Below are 20,366 nucleotides of genomic sequence, written 5' to 3'. Positions count from 1 at the left end.
TTTTCCATATAATCGGAAGAGACAAATAACAAAGCGATATCGAATTATAGATGTGTATCGAAAGATGTCGCCGAATCACTCAATTGTCGCACAAAAAACGAGCGAGAAAATCACTTTGCGTTGTGTTTCGGAGGAATATACACATTAATTATTACAATTTTTTTTTTTTTTTTTATCACCGCGCGAATATCCAAACCATTTGACGAGAACAACGCGACTCATCGTCTGTTGGAAATAATCCGCGTGATTTGATCGTTTGTCAAAATTGGGTGCCGCCTAATGTACATATATTTTGTATCGGAGAGAGTTCAACCAATCTGTAAAATTTATCTAACAGACAACGAAGGAAAACCAGGAAAAAAAAAACAAATTACACACAAATGATTTGTGAGCGCTAAATGCAAATTGGCATGAAAATTGACGGAGGAAAACCAGGTGCCGAGCGATTCGTTATTTAGGCGTTATCATGTATATGCGCTTGCACGGATGTAACGTGACAAAATTACCTGCAACCTTGTTGCGCAAACGCACGTGATCGATCTAAGATAGAGAAGGTGGCTCTTAATCCGGACAAATAAGTCGTTAAAAAAAACGGATGTTTTATCTTAATTCCTTTCGGTTCAGATGGATTTGTGTGTGTAAATTCACATAAGACACGCGTATTAAGAATACAAGTGAGAGAGAATTAAGAACGAGCGAGCGAGAGAGAGAAAGAGAGAGAGAGAGAGAGAAACAGCAAAAATATGTAGATTTTGTTGCAACGAAAAAACACGAGAGAGAATTTTTGTCGTTCGATACGTGAAATTTCGTGCGCATCCGAAAAATGACAAAACAACACGTAAAACTTGACATTGACACATGCCATACAAAAATGTAAATGAGTAATACTCGAGATCGAGATAATTCTCATAAACGCGATACTCGAACGGCCTTTATCGCTTATCCTACATTTTAATTGTCGATGCTTGTTAATCCTCTCGTTTGCACATTTTTGCCGTACCGATAATCTCGCGTCTCGTGAGCTCGATATCTTTTGTTTTAATTTTTATTGAAAAACAAACATGCTATTCATAACTGAATGATACAACTTTCACCGCCACTTTGGAGATACGATACAGCGATAATCTTTTTTTTGTTGATTCTGGGTGCTTCAGTTTTGTTTTTATTATCGCGTTTCTTGAATGTAAATTTTTGTTTGACACAAAAACCGACTTACTTGTAAAGTTTGTTGATCTCCTTCCGCGCAATCCCCTTTTCCTCCTCCTTTTTTCTCACTTCTCGTGACTTGATCGTATTCTAAAATGTTCCTGATTTGTTTAATGCTACAAAAAAAAGGATCGCGTCGCTCTGTGACAAAGCGAGATCGATAGTTAACGTGTGCATCAGTGTGCATCCATTAGATTGACCTTGTGATGTACCGTCCAATAATTTGCTGAAAGAACCGACTGCGAAAGGTATTACGAATCGTAACGTGTCCGGGTGATAAAACAGCGATGGAGATTAAAACGTGCACTCGCGTGCAAGTCGCAACTGAATCTATCGTGTTTGAATCGCATTCCTGTTTTCCGTTGTTTGATAAATATCACTACAATACAACGACAAACATGTCATCAATTCTGATCTTGATCGTCCAAATTCAAATCAACATAATGGAACATTTATCGTACGCATTTTGAGTAAAATGCATTCCGTCATGTCGGTCATAACTGCTGCACATAAGTACAAAGTTATAAAATGAGATTAATTTTTTTTTTCTTTTTTATTGCATAGCCAGTCGAGAATCGTACAAAGCTGTCGGTCTGTTATCGCGAGCTTTAAGCGCGCGACTAATAGGACAAATATTTTGCAAACTTGGGCGAGAGATAAGGTCGCAAAGAAATAGGATTTTTGCAGATAACTTTTATCTGAAATAACTCTAATACTAATTGTATAATTTACACACAAAAGTATATATTCTTTATATTCCTCTCAATATCGAAGTATTCAAAAACCTCTCGGACATATATAATGTAGAATAATTTATAATATATATATAATATAGAATTATATATATATATATATATATATGTATATACATATGTGTATGTACATGTGATCAAAAATCATTTTTGTGTATGTACATGTGATCAAAAATCATTTTTTAATACAGTAATTACATTAATATTGTTCAAGTTGAATCTCGCACAATATAAATGTCAGTCACATCCACGGAAGTAGAACTCGCTCTATTTAGCAATAAACAGTCTTTACCTTAAACATTAATTACACGTCTAACTGCGATAACATTTCATCATCCGAATCATATTCATTATCACCGGTAAAATAGCTCACCAGCGCTTTCGTGGATTTTAAGTTTTTGGAATTCGAGTCTTCTTTTCGCGTTTCGTGAGCTGCACCATCGTTCGACGAAAAATGCGTTTTGCGTTTTCCATCCGGTATATCGACAGTTTCTTCTGAATTCGCGACACGTGTCTGAAAAGTTTGAGACGAAGTTTGCTTATTTGATGAACTTCTTGCCGGGTCTCTTCTGCTATTTTCTACGTGATTCGTATTTTCCGTTTGCAACCGTTCAATTTCACTAGGTTGCAAGTTTTCTTTTGACGATTCGGTAAAACGATTCGGTTCCTCGGTAATTTCAAATTCGCAATCGATCGAAAAGAAATCATTCATGTCCAAGTCGTTCGTGCTTGTAGAGTTGGCAAAATATTGACATTCTTCATTTGCAAGTTTGTTCTTCCGACTATCTGTTTCCCAAGCTTGTTTGAGATTTGTGTTTACTCGATGCGAATTGTTCACCGATGCAATTACAGTTGACGCATTAATGGAAGACTCGGCAGTTTGCAAAGGTGTACTATCACAATTTTCATTTATCACAATCTTAGACAAGACACTCTCCACTTGAGGTGTGCTTACTATCCGACCTTTATTAGAATATATAGCTAGTAAATTTCTCTGAGAAATTAAAATATGATATTTATTAGTCACTACATATGTCTTGGTTTTCAGTAGTCCTACGTCTTGCACAAAAATAACCACATTCGGGTCTAATATACCAGGATATTTTAATAAAATGTTGCGATGAATAGTGCCTTCTATACTACCTGTCGAATCTTTCAATACAATAAACGGATCATCGTGACTATAATCTATGTAATCTAATATACCTGCTATGAATTTTACTTTCATACTGTTACAGTGACTAGAATCTGCCTTATTTTTAATGGTGGAAATTCCATATTCTTTGAAAAAATTATACGGCAGATCAATTAGCAGGAGATTCCAAGCTTTCTCACTAAACAAGTTCTTATCGTCCTGGGATGATTTGGGCAAATCTGTCTCTATGTGCTTCATGGTTGTTTTATTCTCTGATTCTGTTTTGTCATTTGAATATGACTCGACAGTAATATCATCACTTGTCCTGTCTGGTACCAAGCCAGCTGGACCGGGAAATATTCTAACAAACTTTACACTCTTACCACTTTTTGTTTTATTTACAGACTTTATATGGCTCTTATCTTTGGATATTTTGCAGGCAATTGTATTCGTTGTTGAATTTGGCTTAGATATCTGATTAGATGATATCTCTTCTTGCAAAAGACTTGATAACTTTCTGTTTATTTCCTTTGTGGACTTTTTGAGTGACTCTGGAGATTTTTTTTCTCGAAACATATCTAATAATAAATTTCTCTCTCTCGACACACAATTCTTACCGCTACAGGAAAAATTGTTCTTCGGAACGACTTCTATAGCATTTGGTTTCGAAGCGACAGTGTTGTCCACCAGTGAGGACAAAATCTCGCAGCTGTTCACTTTACGCCTCTTGGCAGGCGATGTCTTTTCTTCGGCTTTTTCTTCTCGAGATTGCACCGGCTTCTCATCGACATTGTTAAAAGTGTCCTGGAATAATTACATGTGAAATGAAAATATGTTGAGGCTAAGTTTGTGTATTATTGAAACTGTAATACTCAATATCGAAATTTGTTACTCTGCTCTAATTGCAACGTGTATAAAAATAATTTTAAGCATCACTACAGAACTTACCTCCAAAATCCAATCGTCACTTTCGAACATAATTTAAGAAAAACTCTCGCTAGTATGCGCTTATTCAGATTGTAATCCGTGTTTTGATGCAATTCAATGTTACCCGCGTAACAACTGTTGCAAACTTGTTAAAGCCGGCCTCTACCATAGACTGCCATATAGATTACTAAACTAAGCTTCAGATCATATATTAATCAGTAAGCAATATTCAAGTTGTCGCCAATGAAAAACCGATTACTAGTAAAGCTTGATTTGCAATGGTTGAATTTCGTATATTGGTAGTCGCAAAATCCCTAGAATTGATCAATGCGATTGGTCAGCCCCGGAGTTTTGCGACTATTTCGAAACGAAGTCTAAGGTCTTAAGCCCTCGATTGCCTACAATGCTAAGAACCGCTATTTAATAAAATCTCTGATATTTTTTCTCACGCAACCAAGTAGATCTGCGAATAAATATTTAAAAGTCGGTTTGAACTTGTCACATGCTCGCCAGCAAACACTGCTAGCAGTTTTTTCAAGTTCTTGTTCTAAAAAGTAACAATCTTATTACATGTCAAGAAATAAATATTACATAAAATTTGTTCATTTTGTCACAAAAGAACGATTGGAACGTCTCTGTTTATTTAAAAAAAATCAGTATCGCACCAACGAGTTCGAATAAAAAAAACCTGACAGTTTACAATTACATAGAATTGATCAGGAACCAATATGAAATGCATAGATAAAATTACATTTAACATTAGTTATTAATGGATTTTAAAATATATACAAATATGCATATCTTTTAATTATAAAAAAGTACACAAGATATGAAAGAAATGTAAAACAGAGAGAGAGAGAGAGAGAGACACAGAACACAGTTAAGAAGCAAATATTATCAAGTAAATATATTGAAAATAAATATACTGTTGTGTTGGAAAAGCAAGAAAAATAGCCTAGTCTAAAAGTTCGAAACAATCACTATACATTATATATGTATAGTATACTTTCAATACTTCAATCTTATGCAACACAACAATCACATATTACATCATGTTATATCAGATGGTATATCACATTATATATTTGAAATTATATAAGTGATATATATATGATATATTAGGTAAAATTAAAATATTAAAAGTATCGACCGCTGATTTATATTATCTAGCAGCCTCGTGGGTGTGAGAGTGCAAATCAGACAGTCCTAAGTTCGAATTTTGTCATCTAAGGAATTGTTTCAAAGCCGAGTGAAAGTGAAAGTGAAAGTGAAAAAACAGAGAAAGTGAAGAAGTGAAAAAAAAATCTACGTATTTTTGCGCTACTGTATAGTGTGTACATACATACTATACGAATAATAAAATGCATAAAAAAAAGAGTTGCGAAGTTCGTGAAAGTGATCTCTTGCTGTGACCTTTGTGTACAATCCAATCAGGGAAGAGATCACTCCCACGAATCACTCCTATTCCTTTTTTTTCTGTACATTACTCGTTGAATGCACGAATACGTGAAAATATGTTATGTACACGAAACTTCGTTACGCGCATATAGAAACTTGTTTTGTCTCAAACTTGATAAAAACGATAAATCTTATTATGATAAAAAATGATGCGTGAGAAAGTAGATCTCAAGAAAATATCACAGATAAGAATATAGTATAAAATGTATCATATCTTATGCAACTTTTTACACAAATTACAATAGCATTATAAAAGAAATGTAATGTCAAGTACCTATGCTGTTATCTAAGAAATAAATATTTGATTACGACGACATTACTCGTGGTCTTTTGTTTTCCGTTGATGTGGCTGCATCTACCTGATCTTCACTTCTCTCTTCTCCGGTGCGTTTCCTTGCCTTGGGCGATGATTGTTTTAAACATTCCATATCGTTAAATACTACTTGTGCCCCACCACCACTTGTTGGCAGAATGTCACCCTGAAATCAATTTTATATTACCTACTTGTGTTATCTCAGGTAACAAGGTCACGTTATTTCGACGTCATTATCACGTCAAAGAACGTCATCCTGCTACTTTGATCATATGGATTGTTGACAAACACACTTCCTTTCATTTGTGTGTATACAAAAGTTTCGTCATATCAACCTTATATAATTTTGTTTCAAGTTCTCCGTCTGTGTCATGTTCTTGCGAGACAAGGCAATATCTAGATGCACCATCCGTGATTTCTTTTGGAGAAGTCAGTCGTGTCACGCTTCGTCTTCTGTTCATCAACGGTTGTAACACAGTCCCAATCGGAACAAGAGCCTGAGGTCTGTGATCAATCCATCTGTCTGCACTTTGCGATCGTCTGTACCTCGGATTCGAAACAGGTATTCTATCCTGTGTTTTTATACATGTATGTAACATAATTTGTAGTTTGTTATTAAAAATATTGAGAACAAATGGTAAAAATATAAATAAAAAGTAACCTTTCGTGATATTCTAGTATCGCTCTCCGGACTAGCTACTCTTGTTGTCGGTTGAGAATCTTGCTTTTTCGTTGGAATTACTTCTGGAATACCGTTGTTGTCAATGATTTGTTTTACCAATTGCAATCTGTTCTCCTTGTCTTTGATCTGATTCTGAAAAACAATATAAAATGAACATTTATATTTAAATATTAAAACGCCAAAGAAAAACATACAAATAAATTTTGAATAAAAATTAAAATAGTTACTTGAAGCTGTTCACACAACTGTCGTTGATTCAAATCTAACTCTCTTCTTATCTTAGTTGTCTTAGCTTGTATCTTTGCATTACATTTCTGTTTTACTTTTTGCATGTCTATCTCACGTTGATTCAACGCAGATTCACGACTTCTTATCTACAAGAAAAAAACAATTTTTCTTAAATAATTTAATTATTACAAAGAGAAAACAAAGAAAGACATCTTTTACAAATTAACACTTACGTCTTGTCGTAAGTTTCGTATAGTTTCCTTGGCATCACTCAACTGACGTAGAAGATTATTGTTCTGTGTTTCTGTTTTACAAATATGCCCTTCTAACGCACTTATCTAAAAATATACATGTATACAAATATGTGTAATTATACGTAGTAACATGTCGTAATTGCACACATGTCAATAAACAAGAAATTATACCCTTTTTTCTAACCGCACACTGTTAGCTTTTAATATTTCGTTTTCATTTTTTAAATTCCTGTTTTCTTGTTCTATTGTCATTAAAATGTCTCGAAAAGCCTCTTCTACAAATAAAACATATGCGAGATAAGAATATATTACACGTTATGAAATTAAATTATAGACTATTTGTTCGAAATAAATTTCTCACGTTTTTTCTTTAACTCCATTCGAAGTATATTGCGTTTGTTGATTCGTTGTTCCAAAAATCGTATCATGGAATACGTTATTTGATCATTGCTCGCAGTATAGGGTTCAATTTGAGGAAATGGTTCATCCAAACTGAAAATATATTCAATATTTCAGAAAGTGAGACAGAAAAGCTTAACAACACACAATCAAAAACCATTTTTAAATTATTTTCCTTTTAAGTTTTAAATAACACATATGTGTATATACCTGTATATCAGACCATAATCGATTTCTAAATCAGCGGCTTCTGGTCGCACCTCCTGTTCAAATTTCTTTCTTGCTTCTTTGAATTGCTAAATAAAAAATCATAAATTTTTCAATAATGGTAAAACGTCACACATTTTTTCGTTTGATTACAAATAATCTATTCAATACTTACCTTATTTGCTTGTCTTCTTCCAGGAGTTAAACCAAGATCTAATTTTATGGGATTAGATCTCATAGTTTGGACTTCTTGACTCATTTCCGCAAATTTCATAACTTGCTGCACATAAAAAACGAATTGATAAAGTAATATGTAACGCACAAAAGGATTTTACGAAGAATAAATTTGATATCTTGCTACGTACGATTGTCTCGTCGTAGTCATCTGCTCTTGGATTTACGCACACTATCATTCGGACTTGTCCTTCGCCTTCAAAATAATTTTTAAACAAATGAGTGAGTTTTGAATCTCGATACGGCACCATCTTGTTGGCATTTTGAGACTGATTTTCTCTTAAAATTTCCAAACACGATCTAAGTGTCATCAAAGAGTTATTAATGTTTCCTGGAAGTAAAATTTATCCATTTAAACAGGAGTACACAAAAATATTTAAATACACAAGTACAAATTAAAAACTCTCCAAGTAGAATCTTACCCGCTTCACGCAAACGTTGTCCTGTTGTTTTAGTACGATTTGTTCGCTCGCTACCCGCTAAATCCACCAAAGATAATTGACTTACACATATGAATCGTTTATCTTGTATTACGTAATCGCCTTCACAATCCAAAGGTGCCTAAATTATAAGAAAAAAATTTATAAACATTCGCTGTTCAAATATATAAAAACATTTATATAGATAAAGAAAAGTTCTGAAAGATATATAGTTACCTGTACAAGGCGAATAGTGAAGACAGCGTGCGATCTACTAGATTCTGCATTTAACGCAGTTTCCCCGATGCGTCTTTTTCGTTGCCCCTGCTGAAACAGCATAAAAGCTTCCTCTGCGCTTTTTACTTCTATTTCTGTGACAGCGTGTACATACATATTCTTATTGCCATCTTCTCTAACCAGCTTACTTTGCGGCGTTCTGTGTTAAATAAAATTGTAATGTATACAACAAATAAATTGACAAGTCTTATATTTCTATTACTTACTTCGTTCTAATATCGTCCTTATCTAGCAGATCATATACACAATTATTGTAAATCTGAACATATGTTACAAATACAGCATATCCATTATCGGAATCAAGTGGTACAGTTTGTGATTCATTACATTCATGAGTCACTATTGGATTACTGTCTCCATCGCTGTCCATTTTGAAGCTATTGTGTAATTACAATAAAATATTACATGATTTATATATACAGTTTTTATAAAAGTGTGTATTTTTTAAAAAGTATATATTTAACATATTTAAAATACTTTTATGTTTATGTTTTTACATTAAATACATAATAAAGAAAACTCACTGTTTTGGTCTTCCCATTCTTTGCAAATCTGTATTAAGGTCATGCTCTTTTATACGCATAGCTTGTTCTCTGTCACCCAAAGCATCAACCTCACTTTGCACATCAAAACCATTTAGTCTATCTGGCTTAAAAACAAATTTCTTTGTTTGATAATTTCCGATAGTATTAAAAATAACATCCAGACACCGAGGCATAACTCCTGCCTCCTTTGGATCTCCGGTCATTGTGTATGTTTTTCCACTTCCTGTTACACCATATGTAAAAAGCAGGCTATTTTTTCCTTGTACAAGATTTTCAACGAGAGGAAGAGCAACCACTTTAAATACTTCCTGCTGTGTCACGTCAGGCTTGAACACACGAGTGAATGTCGTTTCTATCTCTTTGTTATTTGAGCGAAAATTAATTGCTGATCCAGGTGGTGTGATCACCAACGTGGTATCACTTGTAACTTGAATACACGATACGTCCTTTGAAAACTGCATCGGTCGTAAACGACAGTAAACTTGTACGGGATCTTTGGATGTCATATTTGATCCTTTTGGTCGAATAAACGGCTTACGTGCCGGTGTTTTGGAACGACTAAAATATTCAAACAGAAGATTAGCATGCTTTTTTTAAATCAAATATAATAATAGCAGTACGTTTAGTTTGAAAAACGAGAAGATTTAAGAATGTGTGTGATGTGTGCGTTGGGATTAGGGGAAAAAGTAGCGGATAAAAGTTAATAGAATTAAGCTGAAATTTTATTGCAACGCTAAGGAGATCACAAACAAAGTTTATCTACTTATTGGTTGTAAAATACTCACACAGACTTCATTTTAGCAGAGAGAGAAGACTGAGAGCAGTCTGGCAGCGTGAAAAAATACACAGAGTCGTTACACTCGTTACAGTTTCAAATTGAAAACTCGCTTGGACGCTTCGTTTTGTCAGTATCACCAACTGTTATCGGAATAGACAACATTTAGAATGCACAACGTTCCACGTTTCTAAAGGCCTATCTACACAAAATGCAGACGCGAGTCGCAGGACTCACGTTATTGACCAATCACGTTAGTCAAGTCAGCCAATCGACCAATCTGATTAGTCAATTTCACGAGACTCTGCATCTTGTGTAGAAATTCACTGCATTCTAGGAATATGACAAAACGCGACCGACTTACATTCTTATGGTGTTGTCGGCCCTGATGTTTCGCGGCAATGTAAATAATTTCATGGAAACTTGTGTATCCCACGTGGGTGACGAGAAGCATGTTAACGTTATTAACAACATCGAGGTTAACACGGTTAACGGTAATGCGATTCGACTGTATGTAATTTCATTCAAACTCTGCACGTTTCGAAACCGATACAATGCCAAAAGTTCGTACGCAAGCTGTTTCCCGGGTCCACAAAGAAGTACAGAGACAAGGTAATAAACATATACGCATATATTTATAGGCTAACGCGTGTGATGTAAAAATTTTGTATTTTATAAATTTATCTTTATTCTGCGCGTTGCAAAATGTTTTTTTCTAATTTTACGATTTTATTTTTCATCGCCCCCAGGGATATTGTTTAATACCGACAAAGGTCAGCACATCTTAAAGAATCCTTTAGTTATTCAAAGCATGGTTGAAAAAGCTGCCGTCAGACCGACTGATGTTGTGTTAGAAATTGGTCCTGGCACGGGTAATATGACAGTGAAACTGTTGGAAAAATCCAAGAAAGTAATAGCTTGTGAAATCGACCCGAGAATGGTGGCAGAATTACAAAAACGTGTTCAAGGGACAGTATACCAATCAAAATTGCAAATAGTAATTGGAGATGTACTAAAATCAGATTTACCCTTTTTTGATCTGTGTGTTGCTAATATCCCGTATCAGATATCATCACCATTAATATTTAAGTTGCTCTCGCACAGACCTCTCTTTAGGTAGGTGTATATTTATAAAAAATGTTTTAACTCATGTACAGAAACTTGTAATTTTTAATAAGTTATTGCTGATAAATAGTCTTGAGAAACTTGAGCATAGAAATAGATTGACATAGAGATGTATGATGGACTTAGTAAAGTTCTTAACATGCAGGCAACACAAGAGGAAACGGAGCTGACATGACGTATTATGTTTCACAGATGTGCTGTGCTCATGTTTCAAAGAGAATTTGCAGAACGTTTAGTAGCTAAACCTGGTGACAAATTATACTGTCGTTTGAGCATAAACACACAGTTACTGGCACGAGTAGATATGTTAATGAAAGTTGGAAAAAATAACTTTAGGCCTCCACCCAAAGTAGAATCAAATGTAGTGAGAATCGAGCCACGAAATCCACCAGTTCCGATCAATTTTCAAGAATGGGACGGTTTGACACGAATTGCATTTCTTAGAAAAAACAAAACGCTATCTGCAGCGTTCAAACAAACCGCAGTTACCACAATATTGGATAAAAATTATAGAATACATTGCAGTTTAAATAATAAGGTAAATTTTTCTCGGTGAGATAGATAAATGAGAGATTGGGAAAAAAAAAAATTTATCTCCGATTACAACATAGAAGAGTATAATTTTTTTCCAAATATATTCTATTTTCTGTTATACTTTGATATATTTGCAGACTATCCCTGATGATTTTGATGTGAAACAGTTGATAAGTAACATATTGAAAAAAGTAGAAGCCGAGAATAAACGAGCCAGGACCATGGACATAGATGACTTTATCAGGTACCAATAAGTATTATTAATAACATTTTGCATATTACATGTACATATACATAGATCGGTATAGTATAGAGTTTTATAATATATATATATATATGTAATCTTTTTTTAAATATACTTGATATATTTAATTATACTTTAATATAATTTTTATTCAAAATCTAAATTTATCTTATGATTCATTTCATGATTGACTATACACTTTAAATTATACCTTATGGACGTAATTACATCATAAACACCAAAATACAGAAAGTAACAAATGTATCTTCATCTTTCAGCCTTTTACATGCATTTAATGCGGAAGGTGTGCACTTTACATAAATTACATCATACATATTATATTCAGATATAGATATAATATAAACTAAGGATTTGTATAAATATAAAAATAAAATTAACGTTTTCTTAAAAAAGTAATAAGTTGTGTACAATATTTTCTCATGAGAAAGATTAAAAGTATAGATTCATTTACATATATGTTTATACGTGTAATCGATTGAAATATTTGAGTGTTTATTATATTTTATTTACATTGCACGCTTTTATATACTACTTGTATAAATATTCTTATATTTAGCTAATTATACACGAGATTATATATTTTAGCTCCAAACAGAACTTACTATGTCTTATATAAAAACCACACATATATGTATTATTACAGATAACAGATAACATATTATTAAAACCAAAAGTATATATATATATATAAGTATATACACACATACACATATATATTTTTGGTTTTAATAATGTATACACGTATGTTCCCATTAATATTAAAAATTTGTTTTTATATGTTTAAAGTTTAGCATTATAAACTACATATATAGTTAAAGTACAAGACAAGTATTTATAATGATTCGACCACAGTATAAATCATGACGTACAATCATGCACAAGGGTTGTTTTAATTGCCAAATAATGGCGTGTGCACATACAGACCAACAATGCAGCAAGTAGTAAAAAATAATTACATATTCATTATACACTTACGAAAAGACCGGTATTAATGTCTTCACATTTTTTCTGAAACTATTTGATTTCTAATTAAATGCGTAAAGCCCTGAGAACAACAGAATATAAAAAATATTAGGAATAGGAATAAATAATAAAGATTTCGAAAAGAAATTTGAAATGTTACATTAAACAAAAAAACGGAATAAATTAATTATTCTAAATTCTTAGTTTTTATTATAATTATTCTAATCTATAATTATTCTAAATTCTTAGTTTTTAACTTATGCATTAATTTATTCTATTTTTTTATTTTATAAAGAAATAATTCAAATTTCTTATTTAATATTTATTCCTATTCCTAATATCTTGCCTATTGTGTTCAGGGCCTTATATGTAGAAATCAAATTAGTTTACTTTTTTATGTTTGCCATGTAATTTCTTTTTTTTTTATAAGTTATTTAAATATAAATTAATACAACACAACACACACACACACACACACACACACACACACACACACACATACAAAGTAAACCTCGTTCAACATGATGCAACGTTTGAGTGTAAACATCTCTTTTACCTCACACAGAATATTCCACTCTTCTAAGTATGTATATGTGGTTGTATCTCAAGTTGAACAATAAGATAGATGTAAATGTTGGAGAGAAAGAGAGAGAGAATAAGCATTGAATTCTCTAACATAAACATGTTACTCTTGATGTTGCATTGTTTTAGAAATAGAGTTTAAAGGAACCAAAATATTAGCCAAGATATATAAAGTTTTTAATAAAATTAATTTATTTCAACAATGTTTGAAATATAACGACAAATACGAATCGATTGCTGGGTGTTATGCAAAAATTATCAATACTGATTAAAATTGTAAAACGTTTCAACTTTATTTTATTTTTAAGTCCTCTTCAGTCAGAGAAACTATAATAAATACACAATGAGGTATGTAACAATTGAAAAAAAAAAAATGAAAATCAATGTGATAGAACAAACAAACCTTGAGTCGACTGTCGTTATATATAACAGAAAAATATGCCTGTGATTTTGAGACGTGTTAGTCAAAAAATAAAAATGTGCAGATATGTTTTCTGTCCACTAAGACTGAAAGTCGAACTCAGTGATCGTGTGCATATATGTGAGTGTTTATGTGAGAGCTCCATCTGTGTCAGCAGTATGTGTATGTGTGTGAATCAGTTTTAATTTTATCTAATAATGGTAAATATGAGTCATGTAAAAATGGCTTGTATGATGTTAAGATTATATTGTAGTTTTATATTTAACATTTCTGTGATGTCAGTCGTTTGTAGTAGTTATGTTCATTGTCTAAGATTTTAACAGAGTCCCATTTAAAATTGTGTCTAGTATTTATACTATGTGCTGCTTAAACAGATGTTTCTCTATGTTCTGTTTTTACATTATTTAAGTGTTCTCTGATTCTCGTTTTTAATTGTCGTTTAGTCTGACCAACATAATTAGTTTCACAAGAACCACATTCTATACGCTATACTACATTTTTGTGTTCTTTTTGGGTATAAATGTCTTTGTGTTTTTATGAACTTAGTCAATTGATTTAAAATTTAATTTATTTCTTAGAGAGGAGGGATTTAAAATTGGGATGTTTGTAAGCATGCATAGTAATATTGATAAAATATTATATATAACACAACGATGCGATATAATAAATTTAGATTTGTCTGTTAAATATATTTTGTTGACAAAAACCGCTTATATAAATTAAACGATCTCTTATCGTCAACTATGGATGCGTTAGATAGAAGAACCGAATGAAACACAAAACACATCCTCAGGTTCTCTCTCTCTTAACAGAAATCCACTAACAATAAGATCATCTAAATTATATACGAACCAGGCTGAATTTTTACAGTCAAATGGACGTATATAACTTTGAACTCTTTTCAACTTTAAGTTCTTTTCAATAAAATTTATACATAACTGTGGATCATATCCGAGTGAAGACTTCACAAGAAATATTGTTTGTGTTTCTCTTTGTACAGAATTTCTTTTCTAAAACTATGTATATATAGCTATGTATATAACAGAAATCTTTGCTACTAAACTAATTGATACACGTTTCAAGGATTAAAACAATACAATGCTAATACAATATAATCAAAATCCAAATATGAAACATATAATAGAAGATATTGAGTTCTAGAACTAGTAAATGTGAAGGTATTTAATATCGGTTTTTTTGAACATACATTACAGCAAACCTGCATAATCATCAAAAAGACTAAGCATGGTAGTGTAGTGTAACTTCCACACTCTTCTGTATGACAACAATTTTTGCATTATTAATTAATCGAATTTCTTACCATTAATTGGAACTGGAGGAAGATAGAATATGTCTTTTTTTCTTTGGTCTTGATCTTTTTTCATTTTCAGACTTATTGTGCTTCGATCTTTTGTAAGATTTAGATGAAGTTTGTTTTTCTTTGTAACAATTGTAACAGCCTAAACTGTGGTTCTTATTATCTGAATATACGTCACTTATTACCGACGCCGACATTGCCGAAGAATCCCCATTACATTGCGAAGAATTAAATGTTCTTTCACTGGAACTAGGATAGTCTTTACATTTTATTCTTCTCCAACGCGAATAGGATTCAAACGCGGATAGATGGGCTCGATCGGTTGAATGTGAGCTCGTCCTTGGCTCATCTTCTAGATCCGACGAATATTTTCGGTTAGCTGATTTAGACGCACGCTCGCTTCTTGCACTTTTACTTATTGAGGCACAATCATCTTGACTTCTACACTCACCCGTCTCTCGAAACAATCGACGCGTTTCAAAATAGCTCGGTCTATGATATCGTTCAGAAATATTAGACGATACACTGCTACTTCTGGATCTTGATTGTCTGCTTTTGCTGTACTTTGAGTCTTTACTCTTAGATTTCAACTTCTCCGAATTTAAAGCTTTATTTCTCGTTGTTCTTTCATTTTTCGCTGTATAATTTTTTGTACTAGAGGAATGTTTTCTTGTATTCGATCTACGTCGTCTATATTTACTAATATCTCTTTCATTATTACTTTCTGTGCTAGTAGTACTTTCATCGCTAGACGAATCCCTATCGGAATAGCTTTCATCTTTTTTTCTCTTGATTCGTCTTGTATCTTTAGCCTGTACTTTGTATCTTGATATCCTTGATCGTTTTCTGTTAGTTTTCGATGAACTATCGGATGAACTATCGGTATCGTTCCACGAATAAGATGAGCAGTTCTTCCTAGATCGTTTGTTGCGACTTCTTGTCATGTATTCTTTATGTGTTTGTTTACTTAATTTTCTTCCTGATGACTTTTTTGTGCTGTTTCGTCGTCTCCGTTTTCCTCTCGGATTGTAATCGCTGTCGGAAAAAGTATCACTACTTGTTGTTTCATCTGACGATAAAACTGATTCTTCTTTCGTGTAAGACGTACTTGCTACTGACATATCTACTGACATATTTACATTTGACCTGCAAAATAACAAAATCATTAAAACGTTCAATAATATATATCTTATATTTTTATACGTGTATCTTGCAGTTTTAATTTATATAAACTTTAATAAATTTTTCTTTACTCTCTAAACAAATTTTAATATTGTTTGAAATAAAAATTACCTTTGCTTATTCTAACTTACATTAACTCTGCATTCTCGTTAGAAGGTTGAGGAGGTTGAGGAGGTTGAGGAGTTAAATGGTCGGAGTCGGAGTCGAGTAATTCTATGATTTCTGGTGTCCTCTCATGCCGAGGTTTCACGTAACCGATAATTTCACACTCATCATCCGATCCAGATGAGCTTGATGAAACAATCAAGAGTTCAGGTCCATTGAAATATGATGTCTCTCCTCTGTTCTGTCCTGTGTTACTAGGCCCTAAATAATCAACAAATAATTGCATAATCAAAATATTCCGCGGAAATTTGCTGTGAATAAACGTTTTGTAAGTATATTACGTTCTTAATTTCCAATTGTAGTTTTTTTTCTCAAAGCAAATATAGAAATTAAAATAAAACATTTTCATACCAGGCATGGGATTTGTTACTGTACTTGGGCCTTCAGTATTCACTCTTAAATCGATTGCCTCGTCAACTATTCGTACATCTGAGTCATCATCAGTACTGCTGCTGGTGGTACTGCTACTACTTCCGCTACTATTATTATTAGTACTGCTAGTTGCTGGAGAATTTACATGACTTACATATTCGTTTGACAAAGCTGCAAAAAATATATAGGTTTGTATATATCAACGCACGTTTGTTGCGTACAATTAAAATGGAACAAATAAAAAATAAAATTAATGCAAAGTTCAGATAAATAACTACCATTCGGGAAATACATAACAGATTCATCATATCCAACTAAATCGAAGTTACTTTTGGCAAAATTATATAGTTCGTGCAGAAAATGATCTGTGTGTATATTGACAAATGGATGAACAATATTTCGAAATTCTGCACTTAAAATGTCATATCGAGTTAAGGCATCCCGTATTACATTTAATGCATACAGAACACGATGTTCTGCATTGAGTAAAACTTTCAGTTCTCTGTCCAACCATAGCACAAGGCGACTTAATTCTTCCGGTTGTCTCCTGCGATACGATTTCAAAAATTTATAATAATATTGTAGCATTATTGTATTATTAAGATTTTTTTATAAGTTTATATGCACACACACAACACACAGATGTACAATGTTAGTTACCTGTAGTATGTATAGCTGCATTCGCGAAAACGTCCAAATAAGTCAGGTACTGGTCTAGCCCATAAATTATGCCTATAAACATTACGACGATATTCTTCAGGATTGTCAATTCTACGTCTGCGTTCTTCCCTAGGCACTTGAGGTGGTTGACTGCGCAATATGGGCAATTCTTCTTGTACCGAATCAAACTGCACTGTCAAACTGCTATTCTCAATCCCACTGAAATTTCTTGAATATAATAAAATGACAAACTCAAAAATATAAATTACTTTTACATGAGTATATATTGAAGGTCAACGTATGTACCTGTCAATAGGTCGACGAGAAGCAATTGGTCGATTAACTAAACTTATCCAACTGGCAGGATGAAAGTAGTGCCTTCGTGGAATTTGTAATGTAATGTTTTGTGGAACTTGTGCCAATCCACGATTTACATGATACTGATCGTAATCTTCCTCCGATCTTACATTGTGAATGATCGATTTGAATGTTTGTTTGCACAAAGGACATTCTGTTTTTATTTTGGACCATTGCAGTAGACAAATAAAGCAAAATTGATGCAAACAACTGTCTGTGAAAGAGGTATTAACTAGGTTCCCTAGACATATGCTACAACTTGGAGGTGGAGAAGCAGCATTATCGCTTCGCTCATTGTTATCAGGATTTTGTATCGAAGCTTCAGATTTTATAGGCTCTTCCACACCTGTATCAGAATTTATTTCCAACGGACCTTCCATTGTTATCTATTACAAATGTCCATATGTACAAAATCTGTAAAATATATAGGAATATCATTTATTATATAAGAACATCTTACGCTCGTTTTCACTATCTTCGATTAACTTAATCGGCAATTAACTATCAGTCGTGATTGGTCCATTCTGCTAAACAATTATTAATGCGACTGATAATTCTAATGGAATAATCGGCTGATTAAGTTAATCGGGGATGGCGAAACAGGCGTTTTTTCATCAACTATATGTTATAATAAAAGATAGAAAATCTGTCATCTGTGTTGTCTTTTGATTAAACTGTTAGTTTTTACTTTAACCTATTATAAAAAAATTATTTACAATATTTAAAATAAATTTTTTTTGAATATGCAAACTATAACAAACAAGATATATGTGAATTGCTTAACCTCAAGTTGCTTATTGGAAAAAAGATTCTTGCAATAAAATTATCTCTATCATCTTTCATCAACTATTATCTTGCATACATTTATTATGACATTGCAAAATTGTTTTGTACCAATCAAAATCTATGATATATCACAAAATAAAATATTGATTTTTGTAAACAAATTATAATTTTGTTATAAAAAGTTTTATATATAAAACTTTGATTTATTATTTGACATAAATTATCCTGTATACATATACGTAAAATATAGTGTTACAATAAGCAAAATTAAAAAATATAAATATATTATAAATATACAATATATTGTTTTGAATACAGCATTTAAAAGAATGTAATGTTCATTAAGTAAAAATTTTTAAATGTGTCAAACTAATCTTACATACAGAATATACATATAAAGTATACATTACAATGTATTACATTGTATACATATATATGTATACAATGTATATATATGCATATGTAAATGCATATATATGCATACGAATACCTTTTTTTAATCAAGGTTTTTTACAATATAGGAAAAAAATTAATGATACACCTATGGTATGTATTTCTGATCGCACTGTCATGTACAAGCCCATTACTTTGGTGTCTGAACAGGACAAAAAGCAACCACTCTGATTTAGTCCTAAAAGAAGCAGCAAGAGAAATGCTTCATCACTTCCAAAGATTCTTCAAGAAATTATGCAGAATGACGTTTTCAATCGAGAAACTGGACATGAGTTAAAAAAAAAATAGTATGTTGGAGAGAGATGAGGGACATAAATCATCTGCTCTTGGTTCTTTTTCGACCAAGCTGCTTCCCTCAAATCACGCTGTTTGTCATCTCCGTGATATCGCTTCCGCCCTTCTAGTTTCTTACCTTTTTGTCATCTAGGTCGAACGTGCAGCACACTATTTGTTAATATGCGCAATTACGAAATTCACTATTCTCATTACAACGTCTGTCAAGCAAATTACGTGCTCTTATTACAATTTCTTTTACGTACACGCACGACGAGTAGTCATGGCTTGAAGAACGATTCGGAACGATTACGATGGCGTTTGTAACAGCTTTGTATGTAGAGCAGTAGGTAGTAGTGATAGTATATGCAATGCAAGACTACGTTCCTAAACCGGTATTATATTCGGAGCTATGCGCACTGAGTTCGAAGAGAGAAGCTATCATGAGCGAACGAAAACTCGTCCTGTTTTGCGCATCCTTCTTAACAGAGAGTCCTCCACTCCACAGCAATTGGCTGCCAGCAAGTATCCCGCCAATCCCGCGCGCAATGCTACTCCCACTTTGCTCGCTTTTCTTTCCTCATGCGCAAGGAGGTTCTTCTCTCTTTGAACAGAGTGTGCCGCTACTGCGCATGTACAGATAGAAGCCTGAGAGCTTTGTTTTTACATCTAATGAGCAATAAAGATAGAATGATGCAACAGCGCTGATGGCGCTCTCTCCGAACGCAGCCATGTTGATGTATGACGACGGTTCTCGGTTTGTGTACGTATCCCCACCATGTCGGTGTTCTCATAGCACGGAATAGAACCATGTCGATGTTTGGACATATTGTACGCACCGACAAGTCGTTCGTGGATATGGCTACGTAGTTGTCAATGTGCACCACTTGTGGACATTGCGCTGACTTACAGGGTAGAAAAGCTAGTAAGTTTGTTGATCGCAAGCGCAAACTCAAATGCAAAGAACAGATCTGGTAGAATTGATTAATCGTATTGATCAAATCAGTCAATTGACCAGCGTGATTGGTCAATTCTACGAGATCTATACCTTGCGTTTGCGCTTGCGATCAATGTAGAAC

At 33.1% G+C, this 20,366-nt stretch overlaps 4 protein-coding genes across 5 annotated transcripts; 1 reads left to right on the top strand and 3 right to left on the bottom strand.

Annotated features, from left to right (window-relative positions):
• Nucleotides 1-2,096: 2,096 nt before the first annotated feature.
• On the bottom strand, nucleotides 2,097-4,174 carry LOC109853142. Its single transcript, XM_020424966.1, has 2 exons — nucleotides 4,042-4,174; nucleotides 2,097-3,897 (listed from the first exon to the last, which is right to left on the bottom strand). Exons 1-2 carry the CDS (start codon nucleotides 4,069-4,071, stop codon nucleotides 2,263-2,265), a joined length of 1,665 nt encoding a protein of 554 aa, XP_020280555.1. The 5' UTR covers nucleotides 4,072-4,174; the 3' UTR covers nucleotides 2,097-2,262.
• Nucleotides 4,175-4,843: 669 nt separating this feature from the next.
• Nucleotides 4,844-9,943, bottom strand: LOC109853170 (kinesin-like protein KIF23). Its single transcript, XM_020425008.1, has 15 exons — nucleotides 9,842-9,943; nucleotides 9,036-9,614; nucleotides 8,718-8,888; nucleotides 8,452-8,650; nucleotides 8,218-8,356; nucleotides 7,927-8,126; nucleotides 7,737-7,841; nucleotides 7,565-7,650; nucleotides 7,317-7,447; nucleotides 7,127-7,230; nucleotides 6,935-7,039; nucleotides 6,701-6,847; nucleotides 6,453-6,605; nucleotides 6,127-6,363; nucleotides 4,844-5,957 (listed from the first exon to the last, which is right to left on the bottom strand). The coding sequence occupies exons 1-15, from the start codon at nucleotides 9,850-9,852 to the stop codon at nucleotides 5,784-5,786; spliced, it is 2,541 nt and encodes an 846-aa protein (XP_020280597.1). The 5' UTR covers nucleotides 9,853-9,943; the 3' UTR covers nucleotides 4,844-5,783.
• A 290-nt stretch (nucleotides 9,944-10,233) lies between these two features.
• On the top strand, nucleotides 10,234-12,418 carry LOC109853143 (probable dimethyladenosine transferase). Its single transcript, XM_020424967.1, has 5 exons — nucleotides 10,234-10,443; nucleotides 10,581-10,947; nucleotides 11,149-11,494; nucleotides 11,628-11,734; nucleotides 12,013-12,418. The coding sequence occupies exons 1-5, from the start codon at nucleotides 10,386-10,388 to the stop codon at nucleotides 12,053-12,055; spliced, it is 921 nt and encodes a 306-aa protein (XP_020280556.1). The 5' UTR covers nucleotides 10,234-10,385; the 3' UTR covers nucleotides 12,056-12,418.
• Nucleotides 12,419-12,950: 532 nt separating this feature from the next.
• On the bottom strand, nucleotides 12,951-19,681 carry LOC109853154 (E3 ubiquitin-protein ligase Topors-like). 2 transcript variants are annotated; one of them, XM_020424982.1, is made up of 7 exons: nucleotides 19,427-19,681; nucleotides 17,725-18,189; nucleotides 17,419-17,646; nucleotides 17,037-17,305; nucleotides 16,738-16,929; nucleotides 16,353-16,587; nucleotides 12,951-16,185 (listed from the first exon to the last, which is right to left on the bottom strand). In XM_020424982.1, exons 2-7 carry the CDS (start codon nucleotides 18,153-18,155, stop codon nucleotides 15,045-15,047), a joined length of 2,496 nt encoding a protein of 831 aa, XP_020280571.1. In that variant the 5' UTR covers nucleotides 18,156-18,189; nucleotides 19,427-19,681; the 3' UTR covers nucleotides 12,951-15,044. The 2 variants fall into 2 exon arrangements, with proteins under 2 accessions (XP_020280571.1, XP_020280572.1); XM_020424983.1 differs by having other exon boundaries at nucleotides 17,419-17,637.
• Nucleotides 19,682-20,366: the final 685 nt, after the last annotated feature.

The sequence above is a fragment of the Pseudomyrmex gracilis genome, unplaced genomic scaffold, assembly GCF_002006095.1.
Source record: "Pseudomyrmex gracilis isolate BER0280 unplaced genomic scaffold, ASM200609v1 scaffold_44, whole genome shotgun sequence".
Taxonomy (NCBI): Eukaryota; Metazoa; Arthropoda; class Insecta; order Hymenoptera; family Formicidae; genus Pseudomyrmex; species Pseudomyrmex gracilis.
The sequence above is the reverse complement of the archived record's forward strand: the minus strand, read 5'-3'. Positions and strand labels throughout refer to the sequence as shown.